The sequence below is a fragment of the Eucyclogobius newberryi genome, unplaced genomic scaffold (assembly GCF_026437365.1).
Source record: "Eucyclogobius newberryi isolate DKJ021-1_F unplaced genomic scaffold, fEucNew1.0.hap1 SCAF_2, whole genome shotgun sequence".
In the NCBI taxonomy this organism is placed as follows: domain Eukaryota; kingdom Metazoa; phylum Chordata; class Actinopteri; order Gobiiformes; family Gobiidae; genus Eucyclogobius; species Eucyclogobius newberryi.
In genome coordinates, this window is record NW_027315834.1 from 2,558,823 (window position 1) to 2,577,621 (window position 18,799).

The 18,799-nt window shown below is 46.5% G+C and overlaps 2 protein-coding genes across 3 annotated transcripts in view; one reads left to right on the plus strand and one right to left on the minus strand.

The window, feature by feature from the left end:
- The window catches only part of arl2 (ADP-ribosylation factor-like 2), a 129,272-nt gene that overhangs the window by 107,204 nt on the left and 3,269 nt on the right, over nucleotides 1–18,799 (minus strand). The window lies entirely within an intron of this gene.
- On the plus strand, nucleotides 698–1,556 carry LOC140367449 (glycoprotein hormone beta-5-like). The gene is made up of 2 exons (XM_072453930.1): nucleotides 698–888; nucleotides 1,108–1,556. The coding sequence occupies exons 1-2, from the start codon at nucleotides 700–702 to the stop codon at nucleotides 1,294–1,296; spliced, it is 378 nt and encodes a 125-aa protein (XP_072310031.1). The 5' UTR covers nucleotides 698–699; the 3' UTR covers nucleotides 1,297–1,556.

An 18,799-nucleotide genomic window follows, 5' to 3' on the forward strand; every position in this document is an offset into this window, starting at 1 on the left:
TATGCTAAATCCGTTTTTCATTTAAAGTAGTTTGCATAAGATAAGATAAGATAAGATATGCCTTTATTGTCCACACATGGGGACATTTTGGTGTTACACTGCAGTAGATAAAGGAGAAAAGGACAGAAAACTTATAGGAAGTTTAAAAAACACTCTTAATAGAAGAACTCTTATAAACAAAAACTTATTAACAAAACTGTAAACAGGTCCTCTCATCTCTTAATAATGGAATGGAGGGAAGAAAGATATAAATAAAGATGAAAATAATCTAAATAAAAATACAGATAAAAATAATAATAAAAATAGCTGGCATAAGACAAATAATACTAATAATAATAATGGCAAAGTAAACACTCTTACATTTGGAGTCATGAGGACTTGAACTTTCCTTCTGTTGTTTCATAAAAATGTTTTTCGGGTTATGGATGAGTGCAGTAGCCGCAGTGAACGGTAGAGGGAGCTCTTACAAAGATGAGCAGAACCAAGAGGCCAGGAAGAGAGAGAGGGCAGCTCTGCCCAGGAGGAATCTGACCGCAGGTGCCAGTGTGGCAGATTGGCAGCCTCACGTCAGCCAGGGCAGATGTGGCTACAGAAATAGTTTATAATATCACATTATTTGAGGTGTAACTTGAGGAAAAGATGATGGCAAGAAAAGGGAGGATATAAGGCTTCATCACCTGCTTGTGAATCTCTCCCAGCATGCACCTCTCTCCCGTCCTCCTGCTGCTGGTTTCTGTGGCAGCTGTGGAATGTGTTGTCATGACAACAACGTTACATGGCTTCCGAGGATGTGCTGTGAGGGAATTCTCCTTTGTGGCCCAAAAACCTGGATGTAAAAGCCTGCGCATCATCACCGAGGCCTGCTGGGGGCGCTGCCACACCTGGGAGGTACTCTTCTTACACACGCACACATGCTCATGGAGGGCCCTCAGGAGCTCAGTAATAGGCATTTATCATTCGGAGAACATGTAATAAGGGCCCCTAAGACGGGTCATACTTGGAGCCTGCAAAATGTAATCATCAAGAGTATGAAGCCTGAAATGATTTAGATGAAGCTTATTTCTGCCTCATGGTGGCGCTCTCTGTGGTTCTTCTCTGCTCTTACAGAGGCCGGTGCTGGAGCCGCCGTACGTCCACCGGCACCACCGCGTCTGCATGTACAGCCGCAGCCGCCCCATGACGGCCCGGCTGCCTGGCTGCCTGCCCCATGTGTCGCCGCTCTACCACTATCCTCTGGCCCTGTCCTGCCACTGCGCCATCTGCTCCACGCTGGACACCGAGTGCGAGACCTTCTGACCTTCTCACCTTCTGACCTTCTGACCTTCTCACCTTCTGACCTTCTGACCTTCTCACCTTCTGACCTTCTGACCTTCTCACCTTCTGACCTTCTCACCTTCTGACCTTCTCACCTTCTCACCTTCTGACCTTCTCACCTTCTGACCTTCTGACCTTCTGACCTTCTCACCTTCTGACCTTCTCACCTTCTGACCTTCTCACCTTCTGACCTTCTGACCTTCTCACCTTCTCACCTTCTGACCTTCTGACCTTCTCACCTTCTGACCTTCTCACCTTCTCACCTTCTGACCTTCTGACCTTCTGACCTTCTCACCTTCTGACCTTCTCACCTTCTCACCTTCTGACCTTCTCACCTTCTGACCTTCTGACCTTCTCACCTTCTGACCTTCTCACCTTCTGACCTTCTCACCTTCTGACCTTCTCACCTTCTCACCTTCTCACCTTCTGACCTTCTCACCTTCTGACCTTCTGACCTTCTCACCTTCTGACCTTCTCACCTTCTGACCTTCTGACCTTCTGACCTTCTCACCTTCTGACCTTCTGACCTTCTCACCTTCTGACCTTCTCACCTTCTGACCTTCTCACCTTCTGACCTTCTCACCTTCTCACCTTCTCACCTTCTGACCTTCTCACCTTCTGACCTTCTGACCTTCTCACCTTCTGACCTTCTCACCTTCTGACCTTCTGACCTTCTGACTTTCTCACCTTCTCACCTTCTGACCTTCTGACCTTCTCACCTTCTCACCTTCTGACCTTCTCACCTTCTGACCTTCTCACCTTCTGACCTTCTCACCTTCTCACCTTCTGACCTTCTCACCTTCTGACCTTCTCACCTTCTCACCTTCTGACCTTCTGACCTTCTGACCTTCTCACCTTCTCACCTTCTGACCTTCTGACCTTCTCACCTTCTGACCTTCTCACCTTCTGACCTTCTCACCTTCTGACCTTCTGACCTTCTGACCTTCTCACCTTCTGACCTTCTGACCTTCTCACCTGCTGACCTTCTGACCTTCTCACCTTCTGACCTTCTCACCTTCTGACCTGCTGACCTTCTCACCTTCTGACCTTCTCACCTTCTGACCTTCTCACCTTCTCACCTTCTGACCTTCTCACCTTCTGACCTGCTGACCTTCTGACCTTCTCACCTTCTGACCTTCTCACCTTCTCACCTTCTGACCTGCTGACCTTCTCACCTTCTGACCTTCTGACCTTCTCACCTTCTGACCTGCTGACCTTCTCACCTTCTCACCTTCTGACCTTCTCACCTTCTGACCTTCTGACCTCCTCACCTTCTGACCTTCTCACCTTCTGACCTTCTCACCTTCTGACCCTCTGACCTTCTCACCTTCTGACCTCCTCAACTTCTGACCTTCTCACCTTCTGACCTTCTGACCTTCTCACCTTCTGACCTTCTCACCTTCTGACCTTCTCACCTTCTGACCTTCTCACCTTCTGACCTTCTGACCTTCTCACCTTCTCACCTTCTGACCTTCTCACCTTCTGACCTTCTCACCTTCTCACCTTCTCACCTTCTGACCTTCTGACCTTCTGACCTTCTCACCTTCTGACCTTCTGACCTTCTCACCTTCTGACCTTCTCACCTTCTCACCTTCTGACCTTCTGACCTTCTCACCTTCTCACCTTCTGACCTTCTCAACTTCTGACCTTCTCACCTTCTGACCTTCTCACCTTCTGACCTTCTGACCTTCTGACCTTCTCACCTTCTGACCTTCTCACCTTCTGACCTTCTGACTGCCTGCGCACACAAAATCGAATGTTCTGCAGTTTGATGATGCCACGGTCCAGATGCAGCCGAGCAAAAGACTTGATCTCAATCATCGAAAAACCAAAACATGTGGAAATGTATAAGAACTGACATTTTGGAATTCTATTATTTTCTCCTCTGACCCTCTCCTCTGACCTCTGACCCTCTCCTCTTCTCCACTGACCTCTGACCCTCTTCTCCTCTGACCTCTGACCCTCTCATCTGACCTCTGACCCTCTCCTCTGACCTCTGACCCTCTCCTCTGACCCTCTCCTCTTCTCCTCTGACCTCTGACCCTCTCCTCTTCTCCTCTGACCTCTGACCCTCTCCTCTGTACATGTGGATGTGGCTGAATAATAAACACAATGTGCTTTTATAACAATGACACATGAAGTCTGTGTAATACCTGAGTCCTGTGTGTCAGATGTCAGAATATATGTGACCCCCAGAATATATGTGACCCCTCAGAATATATGTGACCCCCAGAATATATGTGACCCTCAGAATATATGTGACCCCCAGAATATATGTGACCCCCAGAATATATGTGACCCTCAGAATATATGTGACCCCCAGAATATATGTGACCCTCAGAATATATGTGACCCCCAGAATATATGTGACCCCTCAGAATATATGTGACCCTCAGAATATATGTGACCCCCAGAATATATGTGACCCCCAGAATATATGTGACCCCTCAGAATATATGTGACCCCCAGAATATATGTGACCCTCAGAATATATGTGACCCCCAGAATATATGTGACCCCTCAGAATATATGTGACCCCCAAAATATATATGTGACCCTCAGAATATATGTGACCCCCAGAATATTTGTGACCCCTCAGAATATATGTGACCCCCAGAATAGATGTGACCCCCAGAATATTTGTGAACCCTCAGAATATATGTGACCCCCAGAATATTTGTGACCGCTCAGAATATATGTGGCCCCCAGAATATATGTGACCCCCAAAATATATATGTGACCCTCAGAATATATGTGACCCCCAGAATATATGTGACCCCCAGAATATTTGTGACCCCTCAGAATATATGTGACCCCCAGAATATATGTGACCCCCATAATATATATGTGACCCCTCAGAATATATGTGACCGCTCAGAATATATGTGGCCCCCAGAATATATGTGACCCCCAAAATATATATGTGACCCTCAGAATATATGTGACCCCTCAGAATATATGTGACCCCCAGAATATATGTGACCCCCATAATATATATGTGACCCCTCAGAATATATGTGACCGCTCAGAATATATGTGGCCCCCAGAATATATGTGACCCCCAAAATATATATGTGACCCTCAGAATATATGTGACCCCCAGAATATATGTGACCCCCATAATATATATGTGACCCCTCAGAATATATGTGACCGCTCAGAATATATGTGGCCCCCAGAATATATGTGACCCCCAAAATATATATGTGACCCTCAGAATATATGTGACCCCCAGAATATATGTGACCCCCAGAATATGTGTGAACCCTCAGAATATATGTGACCCCCAGAATATATGTGACCCCTCAGAATATATGTGACCCCCAGAATATATGTGACCCCCAGAATATATGTGACCCCCAAAATATATATGTGACCCCCAGAATATATGTGACCCTCAGAATATATGTGACCCCCAGAATATATGTGACCCTCAGAATATGTGACCCCCAGAATATATGTGACCCCCAAAATATATGTGACCCCTCAGAATATATGTGACCCCCAGAATATATGTGACCCCAAAATATATGTGACCCCTCAGAATATATGTGACCCCCAGAATATATATGACCCCTCAGAATATATGTGACCCCCAGAATATATGTGACCCTCAGAATATAAGTGACCCCCAAAATATAAGTGACCCCTCAGAATATATGTGGCCCCCAGAATATATGTGACCCCCAGAATATATGTGACCCCCAGAATATGTGTGAACCCTCAGAATATATGTGACCCTCAGAATATATGTGACCCCCAGAATATATGTGACCCCCAAAATATATGTGACCCCTCAGAATATATGTGACCCCCAGAATATATGTGACCCCTCAGAATATATGTGACCCTCAGAATATATGTGACCCTCAGAATATATGTGACCCCAAAATATATGTGACCCCTCAGAATATATGTGACCCCCAGAATATATATGACCCCTCAGAATATATGTGACCCCCAGAATATATGTGACCCTCAGAATATAAGTGACCCCCAAAATATAAGTGACCCCTCAGAATATATGTGGCCCCCAGAATATATGTGACCCCCAGAATATATGTGACCCCCAGAATATGTGTGAACCCTCAGAATATATGTGACCCCCAGAATATATGTGACCAGAAGCCCTCTATGATGACAACAAGAACAAGGCAGTTTACATCGCCCGGATCGGCGTCACCGGGGCCCCATCCTCAAATCAAATCAAATTAATTTATTTTTGTAAGGCCCAAAATCACAACAACAGTTGCCTCTGAGGGCCACAGGGAGAAATGAATCAACAATGTCTGTGGTGGCGATGAAGTCAGACAATGTCTGTGGTGGCGAGGGACGATGTCCCAGGGTCCTCTGTCCTTAGACTCTCCTTCTCGGCCAGGAAAAACTACAAAAAAAACTCTTTGGGGAAAAAGCGTAGAAACCTGGAGGAGTTCCAGTGAAGGAGAGATCCCACTCTCACAGACGGACACGAGGAGACTGGAGCTGGACCCACTCTTCAGGCAGAAGAGGGACCGTCTGAGTCGAGCTGGACCCACTCTTCAGGCAGATGAGGGACCGTCTGAGTCGAGCTGGACCCACTCTTCAGGCAGATGAGGGACCGACTGAGGCGAGCTGGACCCACTCTTCAGGCAGATGAGGGACCGACTGAGGCGAGCTGGACCCACTCTTCAGGCAGATGAGGGACCGACTGAGGCGAGCTGGACCCACTCTTCAGGCAGATGAGGGACCGTCGGAGGCGAGCTGGACCCACTCTTCAGGCAGATGAGGGACCGTCCACACAGGGCAGGGACCACTTCACCAGGGGAGGGGCATCTGGGTCCACAGGTCCTCAGGAGTGAGAAAAAGAAAAGAAGGCGGTGAACAGTTTGCAAGTGGAATCAAAAAATAAATATTGTTTGATAGCATAAGTAGTCAGAAGAAGAAGAGGATAGTGCTCAAGCTGTCATACTTCCCCCAGCATAGTTACTCCTAGGGCAGTGTAGCTAAAGCTGTGGGTTTATGTTTCTGTTCCTAACTACTCTGACCATAAGCGATTTCGAAGAGGAACGTTTTAAGCCTGGACTTAAATGAAGAGACTGTGTCAGCATATTTAACATGGGTCGGGAGCTGATTCCATAACACAGGAGCTTGGTAGCTAAACGCTCTACCTCCTACAGTACTTTTAGAGACTCTTGGCACCACCAGAAGGCCGGCATTCTGAGAGCGAAGAGCTCTGTTTGGATGATATGGTTCTATAGCATCTTTGAGGTAGGATGGGGCCATGTCATTTATGGCTTTGTAAGTCAGGAGTAGAATTTTAAATTTGATTCTAAACTTGACAAGGAGCCAGTGAAGAGACTTCAGCACTGGCGTAATGTGCTCTCTTCTTTTTGTTCCTGTTAGTAATCTTGCTGCTGCATTTTGAACCAGTTGAAAGCTTTTTATGGAGCTTTTAGGACACGCTGCAAGCAGGGAGTTACAGTAGTCTAATCTAGTCGTTACAAATGCATGGATAAGTTTTTCAGCATCACTTTTAGGCAGGATTCTTCTGATTTTGGCGATGTTGCGCAAATGGAAATAGGCTGTTTTACAAGCTTGATTTATATGAGCTTTAAATGAGAGCTCCTGGTCAAATAAGACTCCAAGGTTTCTTACAGTAGAACTGGAGGCTACACTGACATTGTCCAGTGTGACTATCTGCTCAGATAGAGCGTCTCGTAGATGCTTAGGGCCAAGCACAATGACCTCGGTTTTTTCAGGGTTAAGAAGCAGGTAGTTTAGTGTCATCCAGGTTTTTATCTCCTTCACACAAGTACTAAGTCTGTCTACTTGATCGCTCTGATCAGGTTTCATTGATAAATACAGCTGAGTGTCGTCTGCATAGCAGTGGAAGTTAATGCCATGCTTTCTAATAATGTTGCCTAATGGTAGCATATAAAGAGTAAACAGAATTGGACCGAGTACTGAACCCTGTGGCACACCGTGAATTACTTTAGAGCTTGGTGAGGAGCTCTGGTTTACATTAACAAATTGGAACCTATCAGATAGATAGGATTTAAACCAGCTGAGGGCTGTTCCTCCAACACCTACATCACATTCTAACCTCTGCAGTAGAATGTTGTGGTCGATGGTGTCAAACGCTGCGCTGAGGTCCAACAGAACCAGGATTGAGACCAGTCCATCGTCAGCGGCTAATAACAAATCATTTGTGACTTTAACTAGTGCAGTTTCAGTGCTGTGGTGGGCTCTGAACCCTGACTGGAAAACTTCAAATAAGTTATTGTCCTGCAGGTGGCGACAAAGCTGTTTTACTACAACTTTTTCAAGGATTTTAGAGACGAAGGGAAGATTTGAAATAGGTCTGTATGTAGCATATGTGAGAATATGCCACTGGGCTAGATCAGAAGGTTCGACTCAGGGAGGTGCATGTAAGCAATAATACAAAAACCAGCGAATCAAAGTGCGGCTGTGCCTTATATATTTACAGTGACCAACATACCAATATTTACAATATATACAATCTGCAGATTTCTAATGGTATACTGAAACGTATTACAATTTCTGGTGCTATCAATAACAATCCAAGGTTCAATAATGTTCAGTGCAAGACATCCACGGTAGAAAGCACACACACTCATAGTAACACTTGCAAATCTCAATGAAAATAGTACAAATGTCCATAAAAGAAGCAACCGAGTTCATTGTATGTATTGTCCAAAAATATAGCGCTGTGACTGAGGGGAGAGTTCGCAAGGTGTGTGGTGTCTTTCGGGTGGGAGTGGACGGCTGAATCAGCCCCTACCACACCGCAGGTGGCTCATGTTGGAAAGTTTGTAGTTTTGTAATGTTCAGTGTTCAGTTCTGGTTCTGGGTCCAGGCTGGTCTCAGCTCGCCATCAAGTTAATCCTTCGTTCTGGTACCCCACTGGGCACACCTGGTACCCCACTGGGCACACCTGGCCTGCGATCAATAAACAGGTCCATCAGTGTAATACCCAACATTTAGCTAGCTTCTAGGTTCTTTGGTTCATCTCTTTAAATTACAAGTAATGCAGTAAATACTTATTACATTCAGTTGTACAAATACATTTAAATAAACACTTGAATAAATACCTGTTTAGATAAATAATCTGTTGTCACGGCAATGAATATAATATATATATATATATATATATATATATATATATATATATATATATATAATCTCAATAATCAAAGCAATATGCATCACAACAAGAAGACTCAGACAGACTCACCAAATTCCACGTTTTCCTGCGCGCTACGAGTCCAGCATCAGCGGCGGTTGATAAAGCGTCTATTAACATACACGAGTTTAAAACCGGCGACATTTAAGATGATTAAAAAGCGGATGTTTGTTGCAAAGCGTACCTGGTTCAGCCGTCCTGTCGCCTCTCCCCACCCCGTGCCCGGAGAGGCACACAGGAAGCTGATATTGAACCGGCAAGCGTGTGATTGGCTAAAGTGACGCAGTGCGTGCGTGACGCGCAACATACGTAAACCACGTGACAAGAAGTATTGGGAGTTGTAGTTTTTTTTCCTATTTGCAACAAAAGTACGTGGGTTACATCCTCCCCGCCTAAATTCGTGCACGTCCCGGTGCATGTTCGACAACGAGGAACGGTTATTTACTACTGACAGCCAACACATCAGAAAGACTATGCAACAATGTTTGGACTACTGAGATCAATGGATTACCACGAGCGTAATATTGGAGTCTGTTAGGTGGTACTCTACGTCGTTCTGAACGTTTAACAGTAGTGTCAGGCAAGTCAGTGTCAGGCAAGTCAGTGTCAGGCAAGTCAGTGTCAGGCAAGTCAGTGTCAGGCAAGTCAGTGTCAGGCAAGTCAGTGTCAGGCTTTGGTGGCTCTACTAGAGTGACTACATCTGGAGGACCTTCATCGGTGGAATCGATTGAACTTCCTTCAGAATCAGGTAAGCTAGTGCTTTCAGGTAGATGCTCTTCATTTACAGGTTCAGTTCCAATGGGTTCTGGTAAAGTTTCTTCTACTTCCAAATCCAAAGTTGGGTGACAGCACTTAGAGGGACTTGATCCGTGTTGGGTGTCAACCTCAACGGGCAGTGTCCTTTGGTCATCAATGAGTAAAACAGGAGCGTGATGTTTGTCTACGGTGAAGTGCATAGTTGGTGGACTGACATAGGGGATCCAATTATCATGGCCTTCATCCTCAGCAGCGGAGTTTGCGAGATTGTCAATGTTTTTATGCTGTCGAGTTATGGGTCTACGGACCGGTGAGTGCTCCAGTGATGAGTTATCACTGTCTGTGAGAAGACTGCATGGAAGAAGCAGGTCTCTATGTAAAGTCCGTGCAGGTCCATCATTACTTTCAGGTTTGACTTTGTACACTGGAAGTTCTCCAGCTCGATGGACAACAACATAAACTCCTTGTTCCCATTTATCAGACAGTTTGTGCTTTCCTCTAAGGCGTACATTTCTCACCAGGACTCGGACCCCTGGCACCAGTGCAGATGGAATCACACGACGATCAAACCGTGCTTTGTTTCTGCCTGCAGATTTTGAAGCGTTGTCAGAGGCAATTTTGAAACTTTCTTCCAATCTTGATTTCAGTGATTTGACACACTGCAAGTGAGTTTTGTGCTTGGTCTCACGCACAGGAAGATTGAATGCCAAGTCCACAGGAAGGCGAGGTGTTCTCCCGAACATCAGCTCGTACGGGGTAAAACCGGTAACCTCGTTCCTGGTGCAGTTGTATGCGTGAACCAGTGGTTTTACATATTCCTTCCATTTTGTTTTCTGTTTTGTTTCCAGTGTTCCCAACATTGCAAGTAGTGTTCGGTTGAATCGTTCAACTGGGTTTCCTCGTGGCTGGTACGGCGTTGTTCTACTCTTGAGGATACCAGCAACTTCACATCATTCTTTAATTAGTTTAGACTCAAAATCTGCCCCCTGGTCTGTGTGGATTCGCTCGGGGATGCCATAATGAATAATGAAATTCTCCCACAAACATTTGGCTACAGTCTTTGCTTTTTGGTTAGGTGTGGGGATGGCAAATGCAAATTTTGTGAAATGATCAGTCAAGACCAAAATGTCACGGGTGTTGCTGGTGTCAGGCTCAAGACTCAGGAAATCCATACACAAAAGTTCAAGCGGACGTGTTGCTTTAATGTTGACAAGTGGAGCAGCTCTTTCAGGCAGTGCTTTCCGACGGACACAACGACCGCAATTTTTGATCTTTTGCTCCACATCTGCTGCCATTTTCGGCCAATAAAATCTTGTTGGTACTAGGTCAAGGGTACGTTCAATCCCCATGTGACCCATGTCATCATGAAGATTTTTCAGAACCACTGGACGCAGTTCTTCAGGGAGAATAAGTTGATACGCAATATTTTCATTATCTGGCCTCTTCCTGTACAACACTCCGTCCATCAGCTCCATCCTTGACCATTCTCTTAACAAGAGTGGCAGTTCAGGGAGTTCAGTCCTTGCGGTTGGCGGAGGCTTTTCACCCGTTTCGAGCTGATGGATTAACTCTCGGATGCATGGGTCAGCGTGTTGCTTTTCTTTAACATCGAAGGCAGGAATGACTGTGTGTATACCTCCAGAGCAATAATCGTCCGGAATAGTGTCAGCTGTGACGGACATTGACTCCACGTAAGTGAACCCTTGGTCATGTGTAGAGCGGACATAATGACCTTGGCATATGGCATTCACAATGTCTTCTGAAATCACTTCAAAGTCAGCGGCATGCCGAGTTATGAATTGATTTACAATCTCATGGTCTTGCAGGATGTCGTCACTTGAAGAACAATGAGGACGTCTGGAGAGAGCATCTGCGTCTTTGTTCTGTGTTCCAGCCCGGTATTGGATTTTGAAAGAATAGGTAGACAAAGCAGCCAACCAACGATGTCCTGTAGCGTCCAGTTTAGCAGTGGTGAGGAGGTAGGTGAGGGGGTTGCTGTCAGTAACCACTGTAAAGTTTGATCCATAAAGATAATCCTGAAATTTTTCCGTTACACTCCACTTGAGGGCAAGAAATTCTAGTTTATGTGCGGGGTAACGGCTTTCACTTTGCAACAGTCCACGGCTGGCGTAGGCTATGGCCCGAAGCTTCCCCTCCTGCTCCTGGTACAACGCTGCTCCCAGTCCCGTCACACTAGCGTCCGTATGGAGAATGTACGGATGAGTTGGATTTGCAAAACCAAGCACTGGAGCAGTGGTCAGCTTTACAATGAGTGCGTCGAAAGCGTCGTGACATTGGCTAGTCCACCTTTCTCCGAATGGCTGGTTCGGACTATACAGTGATGATTGTGGTCTAGAGTTCTTTGACCTGCGAGCCGGTGGGTATCCACGAGTCAGGTCATTTAGTGGTTTGGCAATGACGGCGTAGTCTCGTATGAATCGGCGATAGTATCCAGCAAAACCCAGAAATGATCTTAATTGCTTAAGTGTCGTGGGAATTGGCCAGGTTTTTATGGCTTTGATCTTTTCTGGGTCTGATTCCACACCATTTTCAGATACTATATGTCCCAGATATCGGACAGATGTCTGGAAAAAAACGACATTTCTCTGGTGATAATTTTAGTCCATATTCCCCCAATCGCTTAAGAACTCTAAGAAGCCTTCGCTCATGCTCCTCCAAAGTGTCAGAAAAAATGATCAAATCGTCTATAAACACCAGCACCTCTTTCAGGTGGAGATCTCCCATGCATCGCTCCATCAAGCGCTGAAAGGTGCTGGGTGCATTTGTAATCCCTTGTGGCATGCGATTAAACTCCCAAAACCCAAGGGGGGGTCACAAATGCAGTTTTCTGTTTGTCCTCCTCATCCATCTCTATCTGGTAGTATCCACTCTTTAGATCCAGCACGGAGAACCATTTTGACCCAGTGAGGGCAGAAAATGATTCTTCGAGATTTGGTAAAGCATATGCATCTTTAATGGTTTGAAGGTTCAATTTGCGATAGTCTATGCATAACCGCACATCACCATTTTTCTTCCTCACCACCACTACAGGAGACGAGAAAGGAGAAGTAGATTCCTGTATGACTCCGGCCTCAAGAAGGTCACGTAGATGGCGTCTGACTGCTTCGATATCCTGTGGGTGAATTGGCCGAGCACGCTGCTTCACCGGTGTGGAGTCGTGAAGTGGGATCTTATGCTTTACAGTAGTGGTACATCCAAAATCTAAGTCATGTTGAGAAAATACCTTCGAAACAGTGTTTAGTCTCTCTGTGATCCTCTCTACTACTATCTGTAGTTTACCAATAGGTCGGGATCTAGATTAGGCTTTTTCAGAAGAGGTTTAATGACTGCATGTTTGAAGGACTGTGGAACATAGCCACTTTGGAGTGAAGTATTTATTATATTAAGAATAGGGTCTATAATTAGGGGAAGAATGTCTTTGAGGAGTCTGCTTGGAATGGGGTCTAGGACACAAGTTGAGCTTTTAGAGGACATAATGGCTGAAGTTATCTCTGCTTGATAAACAGCTGTGAACCTTTCTAAGTTTACAGGTGGATTTATATGGGACGTTAGATTTACAGCTTGGGCTAGTTCAGGGCTAATAGCGGGGGTAATTTCATCTTATTTATCTCTGATTGTTTTTATTTTATTATTAAAAAATAGGAGGAAATCATCAGAGCTAAGTGTAGCTGGGATTGAGGGCTCTACTGCACTGTGACAGTTTGTTAGCCTAGCTACAGTGCTGAAAAGGAATTTAGTGTTACTTTTGTTGACTTCTATTAGATTTGAATAATATCTGGTTTGGGCCTTACGCAGAGCCTGCTTATAGGACAGCAGGCAACTTTTCCATGCTTTTAGGGATTCTTCTGTGTGAGAGCGACGAAATAATCCCTCTAACTTTCTAACTTTTTGTTTATGTGAACGCAGTTCTTGGTTGTACCAGGAGGAGGCGCTTTGGCCTAATGACCTTCTGTTTTAACGGCGCTGCAACATCAAGAGCAGACTTCAGAGAATTCATGGTCAAGTCGACAAATTGATCACTTAAACTGGGACTAAAGCTGTTCTCAGCAGGATCACATGACATGATCACATGACATGATCACATGACAGGATCACATGACATGTCACTGAATATTGGCTCTATTATTTCTTTGAATTTTGAGATAGATTTTTCAGATATTGTCCTTTTCATTATAACTTTATTTTGTGGGACTGGATGATCTTTAAGAATAAACTGAAAGGTAATTAGGAAATGATCTGACAATATAGGGTTTTGAGGGAGGACAATGAGGTCACTAATCTCTGTTCCATACGTTAGGACAAGATCCAGAGTGTTCTTATGAGTGTGAGTCGGTTTATTTACATTCTGAGTGAAACCAATGCTGTCTAACAAGGCGCTGAAGGCATTACTGAGAGAGTCATCACTCATGTTCACGTGGATATTAAAGTCTCCAACTATAACTATTTTATCCCAGGCTAACACTAAGTTTGTATATAAAGTCAGAAAACTCTGTTAAAAACTCTGAATAGGGACCAGGAGGTCGGTAGATAACTATGAACAAAACTCCTTTTTGGTTTTTCATATTTGGACATGTGATTGACACATGAGGCTTTAAATGAGTGAAATGCATTGTTAGTTTTAGGGCTCATGAGTAGGCTTGAGTGTGAGATCACTGCCACACCACCACCTCGGCCTGTGCTCCTGGCGGTCTGAAAGTTAACATGGGTGGGTGGGGTTAACATGAGTGGGTGGGGTTAACATGGGTGGGTGGGGTTAACATGGGTGGGTGGGGTTAACATGGGTGGGTGGGGTTTACATGGGTGGGTGGGGTGGACTCATTTAGTCTGACGTAGTCGTCTTGTTGAAGCCACGTTTCAGTTAGAGCTGAAGATCTATGTTATAGTCACTAATTAATTCATTAACTAAGAGCGATTTGGAGGAAATTGCTCTAATGTTGATCAGTCCACATTTTACGTGTTTATTCATTTGTATATTTGTGTCATTTGTGATTGTTATTTTCCTTAAGTTATTTGGTCTGACGCCTGAAATATTTTTTCTGAGATGTGACTTTTTGGCATTATTTGTACGAGGGACACGAGGGACACGAGGGACACGAGGGACACGAGGGACACGAGACACACACACAGTCTCTATCTGTCTTGAATCTGAACACTTCACATGTAACAGAGCGGGCGAGAGTTCAGCGACAGAGGAGCGTCTTAAACTGCTGCTCTGCACCTGGGGCTCATCCCTAGATGGTCACTTAACACGACTAAGACTATCGGTCAAATTCCGAACTAATAGGGATGTACCCTCCGAAGTCGGATGGATGCCATCCCTGCGTATGAGCCCGGGCTTTCCCCAAAATGCACTCCAGTTATCAATAAAGACAACGTTGTTTTGAGGGCACCATCTGGATAACCAGTTGTTGATGCTGAAAGAGGCTGTACAATTCAGCATTGATCCGATTGGGCAGGGGACCAGAAAATATTACAGTGTCCGACATCGACTTCGCTAGGTCACACACCGCGGCTACTTGAACTTTGAGCACCTCTGATTGTCTCCGCCGGGCGTCGTTACCGCCTGCGTGAATCACGACTCGCCGGAAACGGGTCCTACTCTGCTTTAAGATCCTAAGGTTTCCTTCGATGTCACCCATTCTGGCCCCCGGGTAACACCTAACGCTAGCAGCTGGCAGCTTCACGTCTCTAACAATAGAACTCCCGATTACAAGAGTTTCTCTAGTGTGTTCAGCGGGCGTGTGATCGCTGAGGGGAGAAAACCTATTATAGACGTGAAGCTCACGGCGCTCTAAGGTTCGGCGTTTAGCGCCTTGTCCCCATCCTGGAGCCAGGCCTGGGATGGGTGCTCCATGGCGAGCGCCTGGTGGCCGGGTCTTACCCCACGGGGCCCGGCCGGGCACAGCCCGAAAAAGCGACGTGGGGCCACCGTCCCGTGGGCCCACCACCCGCAGGAGGATCCATAAGGGGCCGGTGCAGAGAGATCTGGGTGGCAGTCGACGGCAGGGGCCTCGGCGACCAGATCTCCAGACACAGAGACTAACTTTGGGGACATGGAACGTCACCTCGCTGGGGGGAGGAGCCTGAGCTCGTGCGGGAGGTTGAGCGATATCGACTAGATATAGTCGGCCTCACCTCCACGCACAGTTTGGGCTCTGGAACCCATCTCCTCGAGAGGGGCTGGACGCTCCACTTCTCTGGTGTTGCCCGCGAGGAGAGGCGGGGCTGGTGTGGGTTTGTAGGTGAGGGTTTATAGCCCCTCAACTCAGCCGCCACGTGTTGGAGTTCACCCCAGTGAACGAGAGGGTCGCGTCCCTCCGCCTTCGGGTGGGGGACAGGTCTCTCACTGTTGTGGCGGCCTACGGGCCGAACAGCAGTGCAGAGTACCCGGCCTTCTTGGAGTCCTTGGGAGGGGTACTGGACAGTGCACCGACCGGGGACTCCGTTGTTCTACTGGGGGACTTCAACGCCCACGTGGGCAATGACAGTGACACCTGGAGAGGGGTGATCGGGAAGAACGGCTTCCCCGATCTGAACCCGAGCGGTGTTCAGTTATTGGACTTCTGTGCTAGCCACGGATTGTCCATAACGAACACCATGTTCAAGCACAAGGGTGTTCATCAGTGCACATGGCACCAGGACACCCTAGGCCGGAGGTCAATGATTGACTTTGTTGTCGTGTCATCTGACCTCCGGCCGCGTGTCTTGGACACTCGGGTGAAGAGAGGGGCAGAGTTGTCAACCAATCACCACCTGGTGGTGAGTTGGATCCGCTGGCGGAGGAGGAAGCCGGACAGACTTGGCAGACCCAAGCGCATTGTGAGGGTCTGTTGGGAACGTCTTGCTGAGCCCTCTGTCAGTAGGGTATTCAACTCGCACCTCCGGGAGAGCTTCTCCCATATCCCGGGGGAGGCTGGAGACATTGAGTCCGAGTGGACCATGTTCTCCGCCTCCATTGTTGATGCGGCTGCTCGGAGCTGTGGTCGCAAGGTCTCAGGTGCCTGTCGAGGCGGCAACCCCCGAACCCGGTGGTGGACACCGGAAGTAAGGGATGCCGTCAGACTGAAGAAGGAGGCCTATCAGGCCACTCTGGCTTGTAGGTCTCCGGAGGTCATCGACGGGTATTGGCAAGCCAAGCGAGCCGCGGCTCGTGCTGTCGCAGAGGCAAAAACCCGGGCCTAGGAGGAGTTCGGGGAGGCCATGGAGGAGGACTATCGGTCGGCACCAAAGAAATTCTGGCAAACCGTCCGGCGCCTCAGGAGGGGGAAGCAGTGTCTCACCAACACCGTTTACGGTGCGGGTGGAGGCCTGCTGACCTCGACTGGGGGAGTCGTCGGACGGTGGAAGGAATACTTTGAGGATCTCCTTAATCCCTCAGTCACGTCTTCCGAAGAGGAAGTAGAGACCGGGGACTCGGAGGCTGGCTGAATCCGACCGATAGTCGAACCTCGTATTCAGGAGGAGCAGAGTGGTTTTCGTCCCGGTCGTGGAACACTGGACCAGCTCTATACCCTCCATCGGGTGCTCGAGGGTTCATGGGAGTTTACCCAACCAGTCCACATGTGCTTTGTGGATCTGGAGAAGGCTTTCGACCGTGTCCCTCGGGGTGTCCTCTGGGGGGTGGTCCGGGGGTACGGGGTCCGGGGCTCTTTGCTCAGGGCTTTCCGGTCCCTGTATGTGTCTAGTGCTTAGTGTGTGACTAGTGCTTAGTGTGTGTGTCTAGTGCTTAGTGTGTGTGTCTAGTGCTTAGTGTGTGTGTCTAGTGCTTAGTGTGTGACTAGTGCTTAGTGTGTGTCTAGTGCTTAGTGTGTGTGTCTAGTGCTTAGTGTGTGACTAGTGCTTAGTGTGTGTGTCTAGTGCTTAGTGTGTGTGTCTAGTGCTTAGTGTGTGTGTCTAGTGCTTAGTGTGTGTCTAGTGCTTAGTGTGTGTCTAGTGCTTAGTGTGTGTCTAGTGCTTAGTGTGTGTGTCTAGTGCTTAGTGTGTGTCTAGTGCTTAGTGTGTGACTAGTGCTTAGTGTGTGTCTAGTGCTTAGTGTGTGTCTAGTGCTTAGTGTGTGTCTAGTGCTTAGTGTGTGACTAGTGGTTTGTGTGTGTCTAGTGCTTAGTGTGTGTCTAGTGCTTAGTGTGTGTCTAGTGCTTAGTGTGTGTGTCTAGTGCTTAGTGTGTGTCTAGTGCTTAGTGTGTGTGTCTAGTGCTTAGTGTGTGACTAGTGCTTAGTGTGTGTCTAGTGCTTAGTGTGTGTGTCTAGTGCTTAGTGTGTGTCTAGTGCTTAGTGTGTGTGTCTAGTGCTTAGTGTGTGTCTAGTGCTTAGTGTGTGTCTAGTGCTTAGTGTGTGTGTCTAGTGCTTAGTGTGTGTCTAGTGCTTAGTGTGTGTCTAGTGCTTAGTGTGTGTGTCTAGTGCTTAGTGTGTGACTAGTGGTTTGTGGAGAATGTGTTGTTTACTGCTCAAGTCTTCATGTGCGAATATATGTGACCCTCAGAATATATGTGACCCCCAAAATATATGTGACCCCCAGAATATATGTGACCCTCAGAATATATGTGACCCCCAGAATATATGTGACCCTCAGAATATATGTGACCCCCAGAATATATGTGACCCCCAAAATATATATGTGACCCCCAGAATATATGTGACCCTCAGAATATATGTGACCCCCAAAATATATATGTGACCCTCAGAATGAGCCGCAGACACAAATGGTTTTGCAGAAGAAACATTTATTTCAAATGAAAACAGTGCATTTTAAGTTTCATTTCATTAAAACTTTGAACATTTTTAACAAAAAATACATCTGCAAAAGTTTCTTTTTTCAAATTCATAAATATAAATATTCTTACATTTCTCTAGTGCTTAGTGTGTGTGTCTAGTGCTTAGTGCGTGTGTCTAGTGCTTAGTGTGTGTGTCTAGTGCTTAGTGTGTGTGTCTAGTGCTTAGTGTGTGTCTAGTGCTTAGTGTGTGTGTCTAGTGCTTAGTGCGTGTGTCTAGTGCTTAGTGTGTGTGTCTAGTGCTTAGTGTGTGTGTCTAGTGCTTAGTGTGTGTGTCTAGTGCTTAGTGTGTGTGTCTAGTGCTTAGTGTGTGTCTAGTGCTTAGTGTGTGTGTCTAGTGCTTAGTGTGTGTTTAGTGCTTAGTATGTGTCTAGTGCTTAGTGTGTGTGTTTAGTGCTTAGTGTGTGTCTAGTGCTTAGTGTGTGTGTTTAGTGCTTAGTGTGTGTCTAGTGCTTAGTGTGTGTGTCTAGTGCTTAGTGTGTGTGTCTAGTGCTTAGTGTGTGTCTAGTGCTTAGTGTGTGTATCTAGTGCTTAGTGTGTGTCTAGTGCTTAGTGTGTGTGTTTAGTGCTTAGTGTGTGTCTAGTGCTTAGTGTGTGTGTTTAGTGCTTAGTGTGTGTTTAGTGCTTAGTGTGTGTCTAGTGCTTAGTGTGTGTCTAGTGCTTAGTGTGTGTGTCTAGTGCTTAGTGTGTGTGTCTAGTGCTTAGTGTGTGTGTTTAGTGCTTAGTGTGTGTCTAGTGCTTAGTGTGTGTGTCTAGT

Coding starts and splice junctions, on each gene's coding strand:
- LOC140367449 (XM_072453930.1), top strand. CDS start 700: ATGCACCTCTCTCCCGTCCTCCTGCTGCTGGTTTCTGTGGCAGCTGTG. Junction 889..1,107: donor GGCGCTGCCACACCTGGGAG/GTACTCTTCTTA, acceptor CTGCTCTTACAG/AGGCCGGTGCTGGAGCCGCC.